Source organism: Trachypithecus francoisi, unplaced genomic scaffold, assembly GCF_009764315.1.
Source record: "Trachypithecus francoisi isolate TF-2019V2 unplaced genomic scaffold, Tfra_2.0 Lachesis_group20, whole genome shotgun sequence".
NCBI lineage: Eukaryota > Metazoa > Chordata > Mammalia > Primates > Cercopithecidae > Trachypithecus > Trachypithecus francoisi.
The window spans coordinates 6,494,975-6,512,516 of record NW_022681466.1 but is presented as its reverse complement, the minus strand read 5'-3'; the positions used below and the strand labels follow the sequence as shown (position 1 = coordinate 6,512,516).

General features: G+C 47.3%; 1 protein-coding gene across 1 annotated transcript; it reads left to right on the top strand.

The window, feature by feature from the left end:
- The first annotated feature begins 662 nt into the window (after nucleotides 1–662).
- On the top strand, nucleotides 663–17,148 carry SUMO2 (small ubiquitin like modifier 2). Its single transcript, XM_033182134.1, has 4 exons — nucleotides 663–849; nucleotides 2,466–2,597; nucleotides 9,448–9,519; nucleotides 16,483–17,148. The coding sequence occupies exons 1-4, from the start codon at nucleotides 829–831 to the stop codon at nucleotides 16,543–16,545; spliced, it is 288 nt and encodes a 95-aa protein (XP_033038025.1). The 5' UTR covers nucleotides 663–828; the 3' UTR covers nucleotides 16,546–17,148.
- Nucleotides 17,149–17,542: the final 394 nt, after the last annotated feature.

Here is a 17,542-nt window from a genome sequence, read left to right as displayed (position 1 = left end):
GGAAACCTTGTCCCTACGAAAAATACAAAAAATTAGCCGGGTGTTGTGGCGGGCGCCTGTAGTACCAGCTACTCGGGAGGCTGAGGTAGGAGAATCGCTTGAACCCGGGAGGCAGAGGTTGCAGTGAGCCGAGATCGTGCCACTGCACTCCAGCCTGGGTAACAGAGCGAGACTCCGTCTCAAAAGAAAAATAAAAACAAGAAGACACTGCATTTGAGGCAAGAGTCTGGTGGGAAGCAGGTTAAGACTGACTGAGAGGAAGTAACCATGGGAGGGCTGCTGGTCCACTGAAAGAGAGAGATTTTTCCAGAACCTCATGCTGGGGCTTTGATTTAGGAATCTCCTTCTTCCTCTACTCAGTCAGCCTTCCCCGGCCTATGGCTTACGTCTAAAGCCTCGAGCCTCATCGTTCCCACCGAGGACCAGCTGGAAGCCATTTTGATTATGCTCCACCACGAAGGAGGACAATACAGCCCCGCCCAGAGCCAGGCGCGCCCCCGCGGCGGCCAGGGTGCGCGTGTCCGCGCTTCTTCCCGCCGGCTGAGCGGGCGCCTGGCCCAGGACGCGGTGGCGCGGGGCGGGGGGGATGGGGGTGGTTATGTAAGCGTTGCGCGCTCCCGCGAGGCGCCAGCCAATGGGAGGCCCCGGCGGCTCGTGCTCGCGCACGCAGGGTGGGGGGAGGGAGCGCACGACGTGCGCGCACCCTCTGCCTCGTCCACCGCTGCCGCCTCCTTCTTCTGCCGCTCCTGGTGCTGCTTGTGTGCTCGTTTGGTGCGGACCTGGTACCTCTTTTGTGAAGCGGCAGCTGAGGAGACTCCGGCGCTCGCCATGGCCGACGAAAAGCCCAAGGTGAGCTCGGCGCCGGCCCCTTCGCCTCGCCGGGCGGTCGGGGTCAGGGCGCGGGCCGGGGTCCGGCCAGAGCCCGCCGCTGGCTCCCAGCGCCTTCCCGGGCCCCCCACAGGGCCGGCCGCGGCTCAGGCCCCGGCGCTCCGCGCCATTTTCCTCCCTCCCTCTCTTCCTCCCTCCCGCGCCGGAGGAGGCCCCGCCGCTCTCTCCCGCCCCCGGCGGCCTCCGAGTGCGCGCGGGGCGCGAGTTGGGCGGGCAGATCGCGGACGCCCGCGGGCCCACCAGCCCCGAACGGGGATTCTTGGCCCAGCCGACCGGCGCGCGTGAGGAGGGGCGTTAGGGCGCGCGGGGTCTCCACCCTGCGCCGACCCCGCGTCGGATGTTGCAGTCTCAGAGGCGGCGGGGAGTCCCCTGGGCTCGGGCTTCACCTCTCAGGGTTAGGAACCGCGGGCATCTGGGGACTCCTGCCCGGGGCGGCGGCGGCGGCGGCGGGGCGAGGGTTCGGGGCGAATCAATGGGCTGCTGATGAGCAGGAACCTGGATGCCCGCTGGCCGCCGTACTGGGCCTGGGGGTAGGGGGATTCCCGTGGAGTATTTCCCACTTTAATGGCCTCAGGGGCCTGAGGGGGGAGGGGCAGCGGCTTTTCCCTGGGTGCCAAGGAACCCCTAATCCGCGAAGACCATGTGGTTTCATGAAGTTGGAGGCACAGGTACGAGCAGAGAGACTTTGTGCGCCTTAACTTTTGAATGCGGCTTTTGAGGCACCCGAAGACTTCCCGGGAGGACTGGGGGACACCCATCATCGGGGCACACGGGACTTACTGCTTTTAGTTTGGTGACACCTCCCGCCTCTCGCGCCTTTACTTTCTGGAGCGTTTTAGGGCTACAGAATGCCTTCTACACTCGATTTTGGACAACTTTAGGTTGGGTCGAAATCTACAAGAAACACTTGGGATAAAACTGTGTGTTTGATCCATGACAACAAAGGGGAGGGGAGAATAAGTGCTCTTAACCGAAGATAAAAATGAAGCTGCTAATAGAGGAGAACGTAACTGTGGTCCTGAGTATTACCGCTGTTCTGGAGGGAATCGGGATATTCTTCGATTTGTGTGTGTGTGTGTGTTTACTATAATGGAGATTGGATTTAGGTTATTAAACTGAGTTTGGTAACTTTTTAACGACAGCGGTAATGAGTTTTGAATGGCAGGCTGTAGATTTATTGTTTTGTTTCTTGCAGTTGTACTTAAAGTGCTTAGAAAAGAGACTCTTATTTTTAACTTTTTTGGGGGGTAAGATGTATATTTTGGGAGTGATATATGCCATTTTAGAAAGTTTAGCTTCAAGAGAACGTTCAATACACTGAATAGGACCCAACTTTAAACATGTATTGTTGTTACTGATAGTATTGCATGTGGGCTTTTCTGTATCTGACAGCTATCTAATACTGTTGCTGCAGGATTTCTCCTCTTTCACATTGATTTCAGCAGCTGAAAACAGCCGTATTAGCATACCGTATGAGAAACCTGTTGATTTTTGAAGCAACTTAGGGCTGCTGCTGCTTTATAAAAGTATGTGTTGATCACATTTCCCAAATTATACTTTTATTTTTCTTTTAACAGGAAGGCGTCAAGACTGAGAACAACGATCATATTAATTTGAAGGTGGCGGGGCAGGATGGTTCTGTGGTGCAGTTTAAGATTAAGAGGCATACACCACTTAGTAAACTAATGAAAGCCTATTGTGAACGACAGGTGAGGAATTCATATGTGTACTTCCACTGAATAAAACTATTTTTAAAAATCTTATTTTCATGGGAACAAAAACTAGCCTGGCATAATATTACAGTGACTTTTTGATGGGATGAATATGCACTTATACTTGGCATGTCAGTTTTATCGTGCACTTGGTATAGTGATTGCTCATGAAAACCCTTAGGATGATTTGGTTAGTATTACATGTGGTTCCAGTCCTGTGCCAGAAATCCATGAAATTATATTTACAATAGTTTTTTTTTTTTAACCAAGGAAATGTAATTTTATGTTTATAAGAAAGTAAGAGTGAACTTGGTAAAATTACTTATCAGTCTTTTATTATTATTATTATTTTTTTGAGACGGAGTTTCATTCTTGTTGCCCAAGCTGAAGTACAGTGGCGTGAGCTCAGCTCACTGCAACCTCCACTTCCCGGGTTCAAGTGATTTTCCTGCCTCAGCCTCCTGAGTAGCTGGATTACAGATGCCCGCCACCATGCCTGGCCAATTTTTTTTAGTATTTTTGGTAGAGATGGGGTTTCATCATATTGGCTAGACTGGTCTCAAACTCTTGATCTCAGGTGATCCGCCCGCCTTGGCCTTCCAAAGTGCTGGGATTACAAGCATGAGCCACGGCGCCAGACCAAGAAGTCTGGTTTTTTTTTTGTTTGTTTGTTTGTTTTTTGAGATGGGAGTCTCGCTGTATTTTTTTAAGCTAGAACTTATCTACCTTGTAAATCGTGGGGTTTTTTTTGACGGAGTCTTGTTCTGTTGTCCAAGCTGGAGTGCAGTGGTTCAATCTCTGCTCACTGCAACCTCTGCCTCCTGAGTTGAAGCTATTCTTTTTTTTTGAGACAGAGTCTCGCTCTGTCGCCCAGGCTGGACTGCAGTGGCCAGATCTCAGCTCACTGCAAGCTCCGCCTCCCGGGTTTATGCCCTTCTCCTGCCTCAGCCTCCCGAGTAGCTGGGACTACAGGCGCCTGCCACCACGTCCGGCTAGGTTTTTGTATTTTTTTTTAGTAGAGACGGGGTTTCACCATGTTAGCCAGAATGGTCTTGATCTCCTGACCTCGTAATCCGCCCGTCTTGGCCTCCCAAAGTGCTGGGATTACAGGCTTGAGCCACCGCGCCTGGCCAAGTTGAAGCTATTCTTATGCCTCAGCCTCCTGAGTAGCTGGGATTTCAGGCGTGCGCCACCATGTCCAGCTAATTTTGTATTTTTGGTAGACCTAACCTCAACTCCTGACCGGCCTCTCAAAGTGCGGGGATTACAGGCGTGGGCCACTGTGCCTGGCCCCTTTAGATTGTTCTAAATAGGTTCAAAGTAGAATAAGGCTTAAACCTATGTAAGTTGGGAAATTGTGTTTGAGTTGATACTTGAAAGATCAGTGAAGATAAAAAACTTCTTTTAGGCCTGATGCAGTGGCTCACATCTGTAATCCCAGCACTTTGGGAGACTGAGGCGGGTGGATCGCTTGAGATCAGCCTGGCCACCATGGAAAAATACCATTTCTACAAACAATACAAAAAAATTAGCTGGGCGTGATGGTACACGCCCATAGTCCCACCTACTCCGGAGGCTGAAGCTGAGAATCCCTTGAACCTGGGAGGTGGAGGCTGCCGTGAGCCAAGATCTAATTTTTTTGTTTTGTTTGTAGAAATGGTATTTTGCCATGGTGGCCAGGCTGATCTCAAGCAATCCACCCGCCTCAGTCTCCCAAAGTGCTGGGATTATAGGCGTGAGCCACTGCGCCCGGCCAGTGGTGCAATCTTGACTCACTGCAACCTCTGCCTCCCGGGACCAAGCAATTCTCCTGTCTCAGCCTCCCGAGTAGCGGGGACTATGAGCGCAGGCCACCACGCCCAGCTAATTTTTGTATTTTCAGCGAGATGGGGTTTTACCATACTGGTCAGACTGGTCTTGAACTCCTGACCTCAGGTGATCCACCTACTTCGGCCTCCCAAAATGCTGAGATTACAGGCGTGAGCCACTGTGCCCAGCCATATGCCATATACTCTTATTTGAATAGTTTTGCTGAAATTACCCTACATGAACTTACGAATTGTGCTAAATAATTTATCCACTGGTATCTTCTATATTTGAACACTAGTGCCCCTTCAGGATACAGGGGAATTTTAAATGGTAATCCTTTTGGAGAACTTCTGTAGCGAAACTGCATACAGAATGGAAAATCATAGGCTAGGCATGGTAATCCAGCACTTTGGGAGGCCAAGGCTGGAAGACCAGTCTGGACAGCATAGTAAGACCTCATCTCTTTTTTTGTTGTTGTTTTGAGATGGAGTTTTGCTCTTACTGCCCAGGCTAGAGTGCAGTGGCGCAATCTCAGCTCACTGCAACCTCCGCCTTCCAGTTTCAAGCGATTCTTCTGCCTCAGCCTCCCAAATTGCTGGGATTACAGGCGCCCACCACCATGCCCAGCTATTTTTTTGTATGTTTTTAGTGGAGATGGGGTTTCACCATGTTGGTCAGGCTGGTCTCAAACTGCTGACCTTGTGATCCAACCGCCTCAGCCTCCCAAAGTGCTGGGATTACAGGCATGAGCCACCGTGCCTGGCCCAGACCTCATCTCTTAAAAAAAAATTAGCTGGGTGTGGTGGCACACACCTGTAGTCCAGGCTATTTCAGTGACAGAGGTGGGAGGATTGTTAGAGCTTGGCAGGTCTAGGCTGCAGTGAGCTGTGATCTCATCACTGTACTCCGGTATGGGTGACAGAGTGAGAGCCTATCTCAAAACCACAAACAGAATCATGCTTCACTTTGGTGGTTTTTAACAGTATTCTTTTCTTTTTTTCCTTTTTTTTTGAGACAGAGTCTCACACTGTCGCCCAGGCTGGAGTACAGTGGTGCGATCTCAGCTCACTGCAATCTCTGCCTCCCCGGTTCAAGCAATTCTCCTGCCTCAGCCTCCTGAGTAGCTGGGACTACAGGTGTGCGCCACCACGCCCAGCTACTTTTTGTATTTTTCATAGAGACGGGGTTTCACAATATTCGCCAGGATGATCTCGGATCTCTTGACCTCGTGATCTGCCTGCCTCAGCCTCCCCAAAGTGCTGGGATTATAGGCGTGAGCCACTGGTGCCGGCCTTGAACACTATTCTTATGCATATCTTATTTAACTTTTCTTCAATTGCAAAATTTTGCCTTTTTTTTTTTTTTTTTTTTTAAAGATACTGTTTTGCCTTGTTGCCCATGGTGAAGTGTAGTGGCAGGATTATTTATGATCATGGCTCACTGCATCCTCTGCCTCCCAGGCTCAAGCAATCCTCCCACCTCAGGCTCCTAGGTAGCTGGAACTATTTTTTTTTTTTTTTTTTTTGAGACTGAGTCTCTCTCTGTCCCTAGGCTGGAGTGCAGTAACATAATCTCAGCTCACTGCAACTTCCACCTTCGAGTTCAAGCAATTCTCCTGCCTCAGCCTCCTGAGTAGGTGGGATTATAGGAACCTACCTACCACCACGCTTGGCTAATTTTTGTATTTTTAGTAGAAATGGGGTTTTACCATGTTGGCCAGGCTGGTCTCGAACTCCTGAGCTCAGGTAATCCACCCACCTCGCCGCCTCGGCCTCCCAATGTAATCCCATGCTGGGATTAAGATGCAGTTTCCCTCTTGTTGCTGAGACTAGAATGCAATGGAGCAATCTAGGCTTACTGGAACCTCTGCCTCCCAGGTTCAAGTGATTCTCCTGCCTCAGCCTCATAAGTGGCTGGGGTTACAGGCATGCGCCACCACGCCTGGCTAATTTTGTATTTTTGGTAGAGACGGGGCTTCACCATGTTGATCAGGTTGGCTGGTCTCAAACTCCTGACCTCAGGTGATCCACCTGCCTTGGCCTCCCAAAATGTTGGGATTACAGGCATGAGCCACTGCACCTGGCCACCATGCAAATTTTTAAATTTTTTTTGAGATGGAGTCTTGCTCTGTTGCCCAGGTTGGCGAGCAGTGGCATGATCTCAGCTCACTGCAACCTCTGCCTCCTGGGTTCAAGTGATTCTCTTGCCTCAGCCTCTTGAATAACTGGGATTACAGCACCTGCCACCTTGCCCAGCTAATTTTTTGTATTTTTATTTATTTATTTATTTAATTTTTTTTTCCCCAGACAGTCTCACTCTGTCACCCAGGCAATGGCACAATCTCAGCTCACTGCAACCTCCACCTCCCAGGTTCATGCAATTTTCCCCCCTCAACCTCTGGCTGGAGTAGCTGGGACTACAGACGTGTGTCATCGTGTTCAGTCAATTTTTGTATTTTTAGTAAAGACAGGGTTTCACCATGTTGGACAGGCTGGTCTCTTAACTCCTGACCTCAGGTGATCTTCTAGCTCAGTTTCCCAAGGTATTGGGATTACAGGCATGAGTTTTTAAGTAGATTATGGTTATATACTGTTTTTCATCCCTTTTATTTCACTGATACTTAATGAACAGCACCTACTATGTGCAAGGGATAGACTGTGTAAGTAAAACAGTCTAGGTTCCTATACTTCCTGAAGAGTGTTTTTTAGTAGGACGATAAGTGATCACAGATTTGGGTAAGTGTTAAAGGAAATTAAAAAGCAGGTGCTTTTTTAAAGCTATTCCAGATTGTTCAAGGGTATAGGTTGTGGAATTTTAGGTCGATTTTGTTGTTGTTATTGAGACAGAGTCTGGTCTGTCGCCCAGGCTGGAGTGCTATGGCACGTTCTCAGTTCACTGCAAACACCGCCTCCCAGGTTCAAGTGATCCTCCTGCCTCAGCCTCCCGAATAGCTGGGATTACAGGTGCGCGCCACCACGCCCAGCTAATTTTTGTATTTTTAATAGAGGCGGGGTTCACCACGTTGGCCAGGCTGGTCTTGAACTCCTTACCTCAGATGATCCGCCTTGGCCTCCTGAAGCATTGGAATTACACCGTGAGCCCGTGAGCTCTGACTGGAAAGTCTTTAAATGGGCATTTTTTTTCTTTAAATTTCCTGTCAGTGGCTGGGTGGGGGGATCACGAGGTCAGGAGATTGAGACCATCCTGGCTAACATGGTGAAACCATATCTCTACTAAAATACAAAAAAATTAGCCCAGCATGGTGGCATGAGCCCATAGTCCCAGCTACTCAGGAGGCTGAGGCAAGAAAGTTGCTTGAACTCCGGTGGTGGATGTTGCATTGAGCTGAGATTGCGCTACTTGCACTCCAGCCTGGGTGACAGAGTGAGACTTGTCTCAAAAAAAAAAAAAAATTCATTTCAGTGTCTAACTCATTTAAATGCATATTTGTCTCAAGGTATGTTCTATTTAATATAGTAGCTGTGTCTGAAAAGCAGTAAAGCTTTTTAAAAGAATGACTTACTGGCCAGGCGCAGTGGCTCACACCTGTAATCCCAGCATTTTGGGAGGTTGAGGTGAGTGGATCACTTGGGGTCAGGAGTTCGAGACCAGCCTGGCCAAAATGGTGAAACCCCCATCTCTACTAAAAACACAAAAATTAGCTAGGCATGGTTAGCTGGGCGTGGTGGCGGGCACCTGTAGTCCCAGCTACTCGGGAGGCTAAGCAGGAGAATCGCTTGAACCCGGGAGGCAGAGGTTGCAGTGAGCCAAGATCGTACCACTGCACTCCAGCCTGGGCGACAGAGCAAAACTCTGTCTTAAAAAACAAACAGGCCGGGCATGGTGGCTCAAGCCTGTAATCCCAGCACTTTGGGAGGCCGAGACCGGCGGATCACGAGGTCAGGAGATCGAGACCATCCTGGCTAACATGGTGAAACTCCGTCTCTACTAAAAATACAAAAACTAGCCGGGTGAGGTGGCGGGCGCCTGTAGTCCCAGCTACTCAGGAGGCTGAGGCAGGAGAATGGCGTAAACCCGGGAGGTGGAGCTTGCAGTGAGCTGAGATCCGGCCACTGCACTCCAGTCCGGGCGACAGAGCGAGACTCCGCCTCAAAAACAAACAAACAAACAGGCTGGGCGCCGTGGCTCACACCTGTAATCCCAGCACTTTGGGAGGCCGAGGCGGGCGGATCACGTGGTCAGGAGATCCAGACCATCCTGGCTACCATGGTGAAACCCTGTCTTTACTAAAAATGCAAAAAATTAGCTGGGCGTGGCGGTGGGCGCCTCTAGGGAGGCTACTCGGGAGGCTGAGGCAGGAGAATGACGTGAACCCGGGAGGCGGAGCTTGCAGTGAGCCGAGATCGTGCCACTGCACTCCAGCCTGGGCGACTGAGCGAGACTCTGTCTCCAAAAAATAAAAAATAAAAAAACAACAACAACAAACAGGCGGCTTATGCCTGTAATCCCAGCACTTTGGGAGGCTGAGGTGGTCAGATCACCTAAGGTCAGGAGTTAGAGACCAGCCTGGCCAACGTGGCAAAACCCTGTCTCTACTAAAAAATACGAAAACTAGCCAGTCGTGGTGGCACGTGCCTAGTCCCATCTAATCAGGAGGCCGAGGCGGACGGATCACCTGAGGTTAGGAGTTCAAGACCAGCCTGGCCAACGTGGTGAAACCCAGTCTCTACTAAAACTACAAAAATTAGCTGGTTGTTGTAGCAGGGGCCTGTAGTCCCAGCTACTCTTGGGAGACTAAGGCAGGAGAATCGCTTGAACCAGGAGGTGGAGGTTGCCTTGAGCCGAGATAATGCCACTGCACTTCAGCCTTGACAACAGAGCAACGCTCTGTCTCAAAAAAAAAAAAAAGATAAGAATTACCCCAAATCTTTTTATTTATAGGGTATGTTAACATGTTGGCGATTGTTTATTTAGCTATTTCTTTAATATAGTCATGGCTAAATATGCATGTACTTTTATCTAAATAGAATTCTGTTTCTCTTAATGCCGTTTATTGCTTTTAAATTCTCTCGTTCAGGGATTGTCAATGAGGCAGATCAGATTCCGATTCGACGGGCAACCAATCAATGAAACAGACACACCTGCACAGGTAAAAAAATCTCTCCTAATTAGAAAAATTACCATTTGTAATTTTTTGAACAGCTATGTTTATGAATTTGAACGTTGAGACACTGGAGTATAGTTCTTGTAGAGTTCAGAGCTTTGGGAAGTATGACCAAAGGGGAACAGAAAGGAAAATAGGAATAGGCTCAGGAAATGCCAATGGTTTTTATTCATTTATTTTTAATTTTAATTTTTTTTTAGGGATAGGGCCTCTGTTGCCTGGGTTGAAGTGTAGTGGCCTCATTATAGCTCACCGCATCCTTGGCCTCCCAAAGTGATGGGATTATAGACACAAATCAATGTTCCCAGCCCCACCAGTGGTTTGTGTTTGTTTTTTGTTTGCTTTTTTTTTTTGTGACAGAATCTCCATCACTCAGGCTGGAGTGCAGTGGCACGATCTCGGGTCACTGCAGCTGTCGCCTCCTGTGCTTAAGCCTTTCTCCTGCCTCAGCCTCCCAGAGTAGCTGGGATTACAGGCATGCATCACCTCACCCAGCTAATTTTTGTAGTTTTGGTAGGGATAGGGTTTCACCATGTTGGCCAGGCTGGTCTTGAACTCCTGACCACAAGTGATCCACCTGCCTCGGCCTCCCAGAGTGTTGGGATTACAGGTGTGAGCCACCGCACCCAGCCAAATCCTCACCATTTTAGTTATACATGCTGAATTGAAATTCTCAGCCGGGCACGGTGGCTCACGCCTGTAATCCCAGCACTTTGGGAGGCCGAGGCGGGCAGATCACGAGGTCAGGAGATCAAGACCATCCTGGCTAACATGGTGAAACCCCGTCTCTACTAAAAATACAAAAAATGAGCCGAGTGTGGGGGCTTGCCACTATAGTCCCAGCTGCTGGGGAGGCTAAGTCAGGAGAATGGCGTGAACCTGGGAGGTGGAGCTTGCAGTGAGCCAAGTTCACGCCACTGCACTCCAGCCGGGACGACAGTGAGACTCTGTCTCAAAAAAAAAAAAAGAAAAAAGAAACTGTCTTTTACATGTCTTCATGAATGAAAGGGAACTAATGGCCCTAATTGCCACGTTCCATAGCTTTGTTTGACAGGGAGAGCCCCTGATGATATATTTTCCAAACCCTTACTACAAAACGTGATGCTCTCTGATCCTTGAACTCTCTTTACATACTACTTCATTTTGTTCTGTCACTTTCTGTAGCTGGATTGTCTTCTGTGGCAGAAGCTCTTTGTTTCTTTTTACCCTCTCAAAGTTCCATTAAAGATTTCCAGTTCTGACCTAGCAAGATGGCTCACGAGAGCCATTGTCAAGATTACAAAGTGCTTGTAATGCCAGCACTGTGAGACCAAGGTGGGCGGAGCGCTTGAGTCCAGGATTTCAAGACCAGCTTGGGCAACATGGCAAAACTCTGTCTTTACAAAAAAATAAAAAATTTGCCAGGGAGTGGTAGTACGTGCCTGTAGTACCAGCTACTTCTTAGGTTGAGGTAGAAGGATTGCTTGAGCCCAGGAAGTGGAGGCTGCAGTGAACCAAGATGGCGCCACTGCACACCAGTCTGGGTAACAAAGTGAAGCCCTCTCTCAAAAAAAAAAAAGAACTTCCAGTCTTGTCCTGACTTGGTGGCTCACACCTGTAATCCTAGCACTTTAGGAAACTGACACAAGCAGGAGGGTTGCTTGAGGCCAGGAGTTTAAGACCAGCCTGGGCAACATAGCAAGACCCAGTCTCTACAGGGAAAAAATACAAAAGAGCTGGGCATGGTAGCATGTGTCTGTAGTCTCAGCTACTTGGGAAGTTTAGTGGAAGGGGTGCTTGAGTCCAGGAGTTTCAGGCTGCAGTGAGTTATGATCATACTACGGCACTTTAGCCTGGGTGATAGACCAAGACTCTGTCTTGAAAATAGAAGACTTACGGTTTTTGAAAAATATTTTTAAATGTTGTGATAGTAGAAATTTAAATTGGATCCCATGTACTTTTGAATTTCAACTTTATCACCCAGTAAAAACTAGAAAGTGATAAATGTGGCATGAAGCAGCACATCCGGATTGTAGTTTTGTTGATAATCTTTGAAAATTGGAAAAGCCCATGAGTTGTACTGAAAAGAAGAATAGTTTGAAGAAATTTCAACTGGTAACAGTCTCTAAAAAGGAATTATGGGCTGGGTGCACTGGCTCACACCTATAATCCTAGCACTTTGGGAAGCTGAGGCAGGCAGATCGCTTGAGGTCAGGAGTTTGAGACCAGCCTGGACAATATGGTGAAACCCTATGTCTGCCAAGCAATACAAAAATTAGCCAGGCATTGCCGGGCACAGTGGCTCACACCTGTGGTCCCAGCACTTTGGGAGGCCGAGGCGGGTGGATCACCTGAGGTTGGGAGTTCAAGATCACCTTGACCAACATGGAGAAAAACGCTGTCGCTACTAAAAATACAAAATTAGCTGGATGTGGTGGCCTGTAATCCCAGCTGCTCAGGAGGCTGAGGCAGGAGAATCGCTTGAACCCAGGAGGCAGAGGTTGTGATGAGCTGAAGATTGCGCCATTGCATTCCAGCCTGGGCAACAAGAGTGAAATTCCATCTCAAAAAATATATATATATTTTAGCCAGGCATGGTGGTGCATGCCTGTAGTCCCATCTACTCAGGAGGCTGAGGCGGGAGAATCACTTGAACCCGGGAGGCAGAGGTTGAAGCACAGAGATCGTGCCACTGCACTCCAGCCTGGGTAACAGCCCCTGTCTCAAAAGAAAAAGAAAAAAAAATTAAAAGGCCGGGCACAGTGGCTCACCACTGTAATCCTAGCACTTTGGGAGGCAGAGGCAGGTTGATACCTGAGGTCAGGAATTCAAGACCAGCCTGGCCAACGTGGCGAAACTACCCCATCTCTACTAAAAATACAAAAATTAGCCAGGCATGGTGGTGCTCACCTGTAATCCCATCCCAGCTACTTGGGAGGCTGAGCCAGGAGAATCTGGGGGTGGGGAGGAGGTGTCAGGGAGTAGACAGGCCGAGGTTGCAGTGAACGGAGGTCATGCCACTTCACTCTAGCCTGGTGAGAGTGAAACTCCCATCTCAAAAAAAAAAAAAAAAAAAAAAACGGACGCAATTATGGTATATAGCCACAAGGAGGAGCTAAATTCTGTTGATAAATGAGGCTGGAACAGGAACTTCATTTTTCAAAGGCATTTGAAGTTTCACTGTAAAACTTCACATTTGGATAATTTTGTTTTAGTAGATAGATGACAGGCTTATTTGGTTTTAAAAGAAATACGCCGCCTGTAATCCCAGCACTTTGGGAGGCCGAGACGGGCGGATCACGAGGTCAGGAGATCGAGACCATCCTGGCTAACATGGTGAAACCCCGTCTCTACTAAAAATACAAAAAACTAGCCGGGCGAGGTGGCGGGCGCCTGTAGTCCCAGCTACTCGGGAGGCTGAGGCAGGAGAATGGCGTGAACCGGGAGGCGGAGCTTGCAGTGAGCCGAGATTGCGCCACTGCACTCCAGTCTGGGCGACAGAGCGAGACTCTGCCTCAAAAAAAAAAAAAAAAAGAAATACGCCAGGCGCAGTGGCTTATGCCTGTAATCTCAGCACTTTGGGAGGCCAAGGTGGGCGGATGTCGGGAGATCGAGACCACCCTGGTGAAACCCCATCTCTACTAAAAATACAAAAATTAGCCGGGTGTGGTGGTGTGCACCTGTAGTCCCAGCTGCTGGGGAGACTGAGGCAGGAGAATGGCGTGAACCCGGAAGGCGGAGCTTGCAGTGAGCCGAGATCGCACCACTGCACTCCAGCCTGGGCGACAGAGCTAGACTGTCTCAAAAAAAAAAAAAGAAGTAGTAAAAAGTATCTATTGTGCTATACTCTCAGTTATTAGAATGTATTTCCTCTCTTTAAGCCCTCCTTACCCACCACTAAAACGGGATTATCTGCTGTACTAGTTACAAATATTAAACAAGGAGTTATTTGTTTGGATCCGTGACCTTGAGGCATTTAAAAATCTTCAGGTTGACTTTGCAATTCATTTTACTTCATTTTGAAGAATTTGGAATTGATTCGTTTTAGAATTGTTCTCCCAATATTTTTTGATAACAGGATTGTGATAAATTAAAACATCTTAGCAGGCCTCCTGCCTGCCCCCGCCTCCCCAACTTTAAAAATTTTTTTTATTTTTCAAGACAGTCTTGCTCTGTCTCCCAGACTGGAGTGCAGTGGCATGATCGCAGCTCACTGCAACCTCCGCTTCCTGAGTTCAAGCGATTATCCTGCCTCAGCCTCCCGATTAGCTGGGATTTACAGGCGCCCACCACAATGCCTGGCTAATTTTGTTTTTATTTTATTTATTTATTTTTTTGTATTGACGGAGTCAATACAAAATAGCTGGGCATGGTGGCGCATGCCTGTAATCCCAAGTACTTGGGAGGCTGAGGCAGGAGAATTGCTTGACCCGGGAAGCAGAGGTTGCAGTGAGCCGAGATCACGCCATTGCAGTCCACCCTGGGCAACAACAGTGAAGCTCCATCACAAGAAAAAAAACACAAATGTAGTCATATTAAGCTGCTTTGCTCCTTGGGGTGTACTTTTTTTTTTTTAACTGCTCCTTACAGAGCATGGCTAACTTATATATAGTCAGTGCACCCAGAGTTGGCTGCTGCCTAGTTTTAAAATTGTGTTTTTAGCCTAACACTGTATCTACTGTATCTTAAATATATTTTCATTTCTGTACATGAAAATCTACTTTTTTTTTAACGGCTATATGGTATTTAATATCTGAGCATACTATGTTTTATTAGTTTGGGTTTTTTTTTTTTTGACACAGAGTCTCCCACTGTCACCCAGGCTGGAGTGCAGTGGCACAATCTCAGCTCACTGCAACCTCTGCCTCCAAGGTTCAAGCGATTTTCCTGCCTTGGCCTCCCGAGTGGCTGGGATTACAGACGCTTGCCACCATGCACAGCTAATTTTTTGTATTTTTAGTAGAGATGGGGTTTCACAATGTTAGCCAGGCTGGTCTTGAATGCCTGACCTCGTGATCCACCTGCCTCGGCGTCCCAAAGTGTTGGGATTACAGGCGTGAGCCACTGTGCCTGTCCTGGGTTTTTTTTTTTTTTTTTTTTTGAGACCGAGTCTTGCTCTGTTGCCAGGCTGGAGTGCAGTGGGGCAATCGTGGCTCACTGTAACCTCCACCTCATGGGTTCGACTGATTCTCCTGCCTCAGCCTTCTGAGTAGCTGGGACTACAGGCGTGCGCCACCACGGCCAGCTGATTTTTGTATTTGTGACAGAAACGGAGTTTCACCATGTTGGCCAGATGGGTTTGACCTGTTGATCTGGTGATCCGCCCACCTTGGCCTCCCAGAGTTTTGGGATTACAGGCATGAGCCCTGGCGCCCGGCCTAATTTGGGTTTTTATTGAGATTTATTTTCAGTCTTTGCTGAACAGTGCAGTGAGATTCTTTAAACATATCACCCTTCTGTGGACCCTCGACACACACATATTCAGCTTTTATTTAATTTTTTTTGAGGCAGAGTTTCTCTCTCGTCACATACAATGGCATGATCTTGGCTCACTGCAACTTCAACCTCCTGGGTTCAAGTGATTCTCCTGCCTCAGCCTCCCAAATAGCTGGGATTACAGGCATGCGGCACCATGCCCAGCTATTTTTTCTTTTTTCTTTTTTTTTGTATTTTTAGTAGGGACTGAGTTTCACCATTTTGGCCAGGCTGGTCTCGAACTCCTGACCTCAAGTGATCTGCCTGCCTCAGCCTCCCAAAGTGTTGGGATTACAGGTGTGAGCCACCACACCCAGGCTCTCTCTTTTTTTTTTTTTTGAGACCAAGTCTCGCTCTGTCACCCAGGTTGGAGTCCAGTGGCACGATATTGGCTCACAACAACCTCTGCTTGCTGGGTTCAAGCGATTCTCCTGCCTCAGCCTCCCAAATAGCTGGGATTACAGGCACATGCCACCATGCCCGGCTAATTTTAAAAATATTTTTAGTAGGGATGGGGTTTTACCAGGTTGGCCAGGCTGGTCTTGAACTCCTGACCTCAGGTGATCCGCCCGCCTCAGCCTCCCAAAGTGTTCAGATTATAGGAGTGAGCCATTGTGCCTGGCCCCTGCCTTTTTTTCTCTTTTTTTGATATAGGGTCTTTCGCTTTGTCACTCAGGCTGGAGTGAGCTGGTGTGGTCACGGTTCACTGCAGCCTTATCTTATGGGCTCAATTGATCCTCCCACCTTGGCTTCCTGAATAGCTGGGAGTATGGACATGTGTCACTGTGGCTGGCTAATTTTTTTTTTTTTACTTTTTTTTGTAGAGATACTGTCTCTCTGCGTTGCCCAGGCTGGTCTAGGTCTCCTGGGCTCAAGCAGTCCTCCAATGTTGGCCTCTAATAGTACTGGGATTACAGGCATGAGCCACCGCACCTGGCTAATATTCTGCTTTTTACTCAAAAACTAAGTTTTGGCTGGGCGCCATGGCTCACGCCTGTAATCCCAGCACTTTGGGAGGCGAAGGCAGGCAGATCACTTGAGCTCAGGAGTTTGAGACCAGCCTGGCCAACATGATGAAACCCCATCTCTACTAAAAATACAAAAAAAATTAGCTGGGCATAGTGGTGGATGCCTGTAATCTCAGCTACTCGGGAGACTGAGGCAGGAGTATTGCTTGAACCTGAGGGATGGAGGTTGCAGTGAGCTGAGATCACGCCACTGCCCTCCAGCCTGGGTGACAGAAATCTTGTCTCCAAAAAAAAAAAGAAAGAAAAAAACACACACAAAGTTAAGTTTTATCTAATAGTCATAAAAAAGGAAGCCAAGTAAAAAATTACTTAAACCAAGCGTGTTGATACATTAAGCTATGAGACATCTATAATAAACTTGGAACTCAGTGGAACATGTACATGTTTTCAGCATACTTAAACCCGAAAATCATTAATTTTCAGAACTTAATCAGTGCTCTTACATTTGTTTTTTCTTTTATGCTAGTTGGAAATGGAGGATGAAGATACAATTGATGTGTTCCAACAGCAGACGGGAGGTGTCTACTGAAAAGGGAACCTGCTTCTTTACTCCAGAACTCTGTTCTTTAAAGACCAAGATTACATTCTCAATTAGAAAACTGCAATTTGGTTCCACCACATCCTGACTACTACCGTATAGTTTTCTCTATTCTTTCATTTCCCCCTTCCCCATTCCTTTATTGTACATAAAGTAACTGGTATATGTGCACAAGCATATTGCATTTTTTTTTTTTTAAACTAAACAGCCAATGGTATGTTTTAATTGACATCAAGTGGAGACGGGATGGGGAAAAATACTGATTCTGTGAAAATACCCCCTTTCTCCATTAGTGGCATGCTCATTCAGCTCTTATCTTTATATTCCAGTAAGTTATTTTGCTCTCACTGTTTTAACAAAAACACACAACATAAAAATCCTTGCATACCTTGTTCAATTGGAGAATTTTAATGTTTTTCATTTATCATTGTAAAACCAAGGACAATTTTATAACTTTTTTGTACGTAGCTGTTACATGTAGGGCAATCTGTCTTTAAGTAGGGATAAATTACTCTAAAACAAAAAAGAATCTTAGATAGTTTTCCCTTCAAGTCAAGCGTCTTGTTGTTTAAATAAACTTCTTGTTTAAAATGAGCTGTTTTCTTTATTCTGAGAAATATTAAATAGAAAATTGAGGCTTAGAAAAAACACATAAATAGGCCTGCTTAGAAGTAACATTTCAAAAAGGAAATAAAGCTACTTGGTGTTTCTGACAGACTTGATACTGATGTGAAACAAAGAATAACAGTTTTATAAATATCACCTTATTCCAAAAGTTTCTGTAGGTCCCATGTTAATATGCAAGTATACTAGCAGAAAAATTGGGCCATAGTATTGTGAATTTCCAAGTATTTTCTGTATATTAAGTGAGGCACAGAGTGTAGGGTATAGGGTAGCACACGTGGCAAGGAAAAAGTTGTGATTTGCCTTTGTTGCTGATAAAACTGAACCATTCTAGCCCTCAATTAAATAAGTAAATACTCCCTAT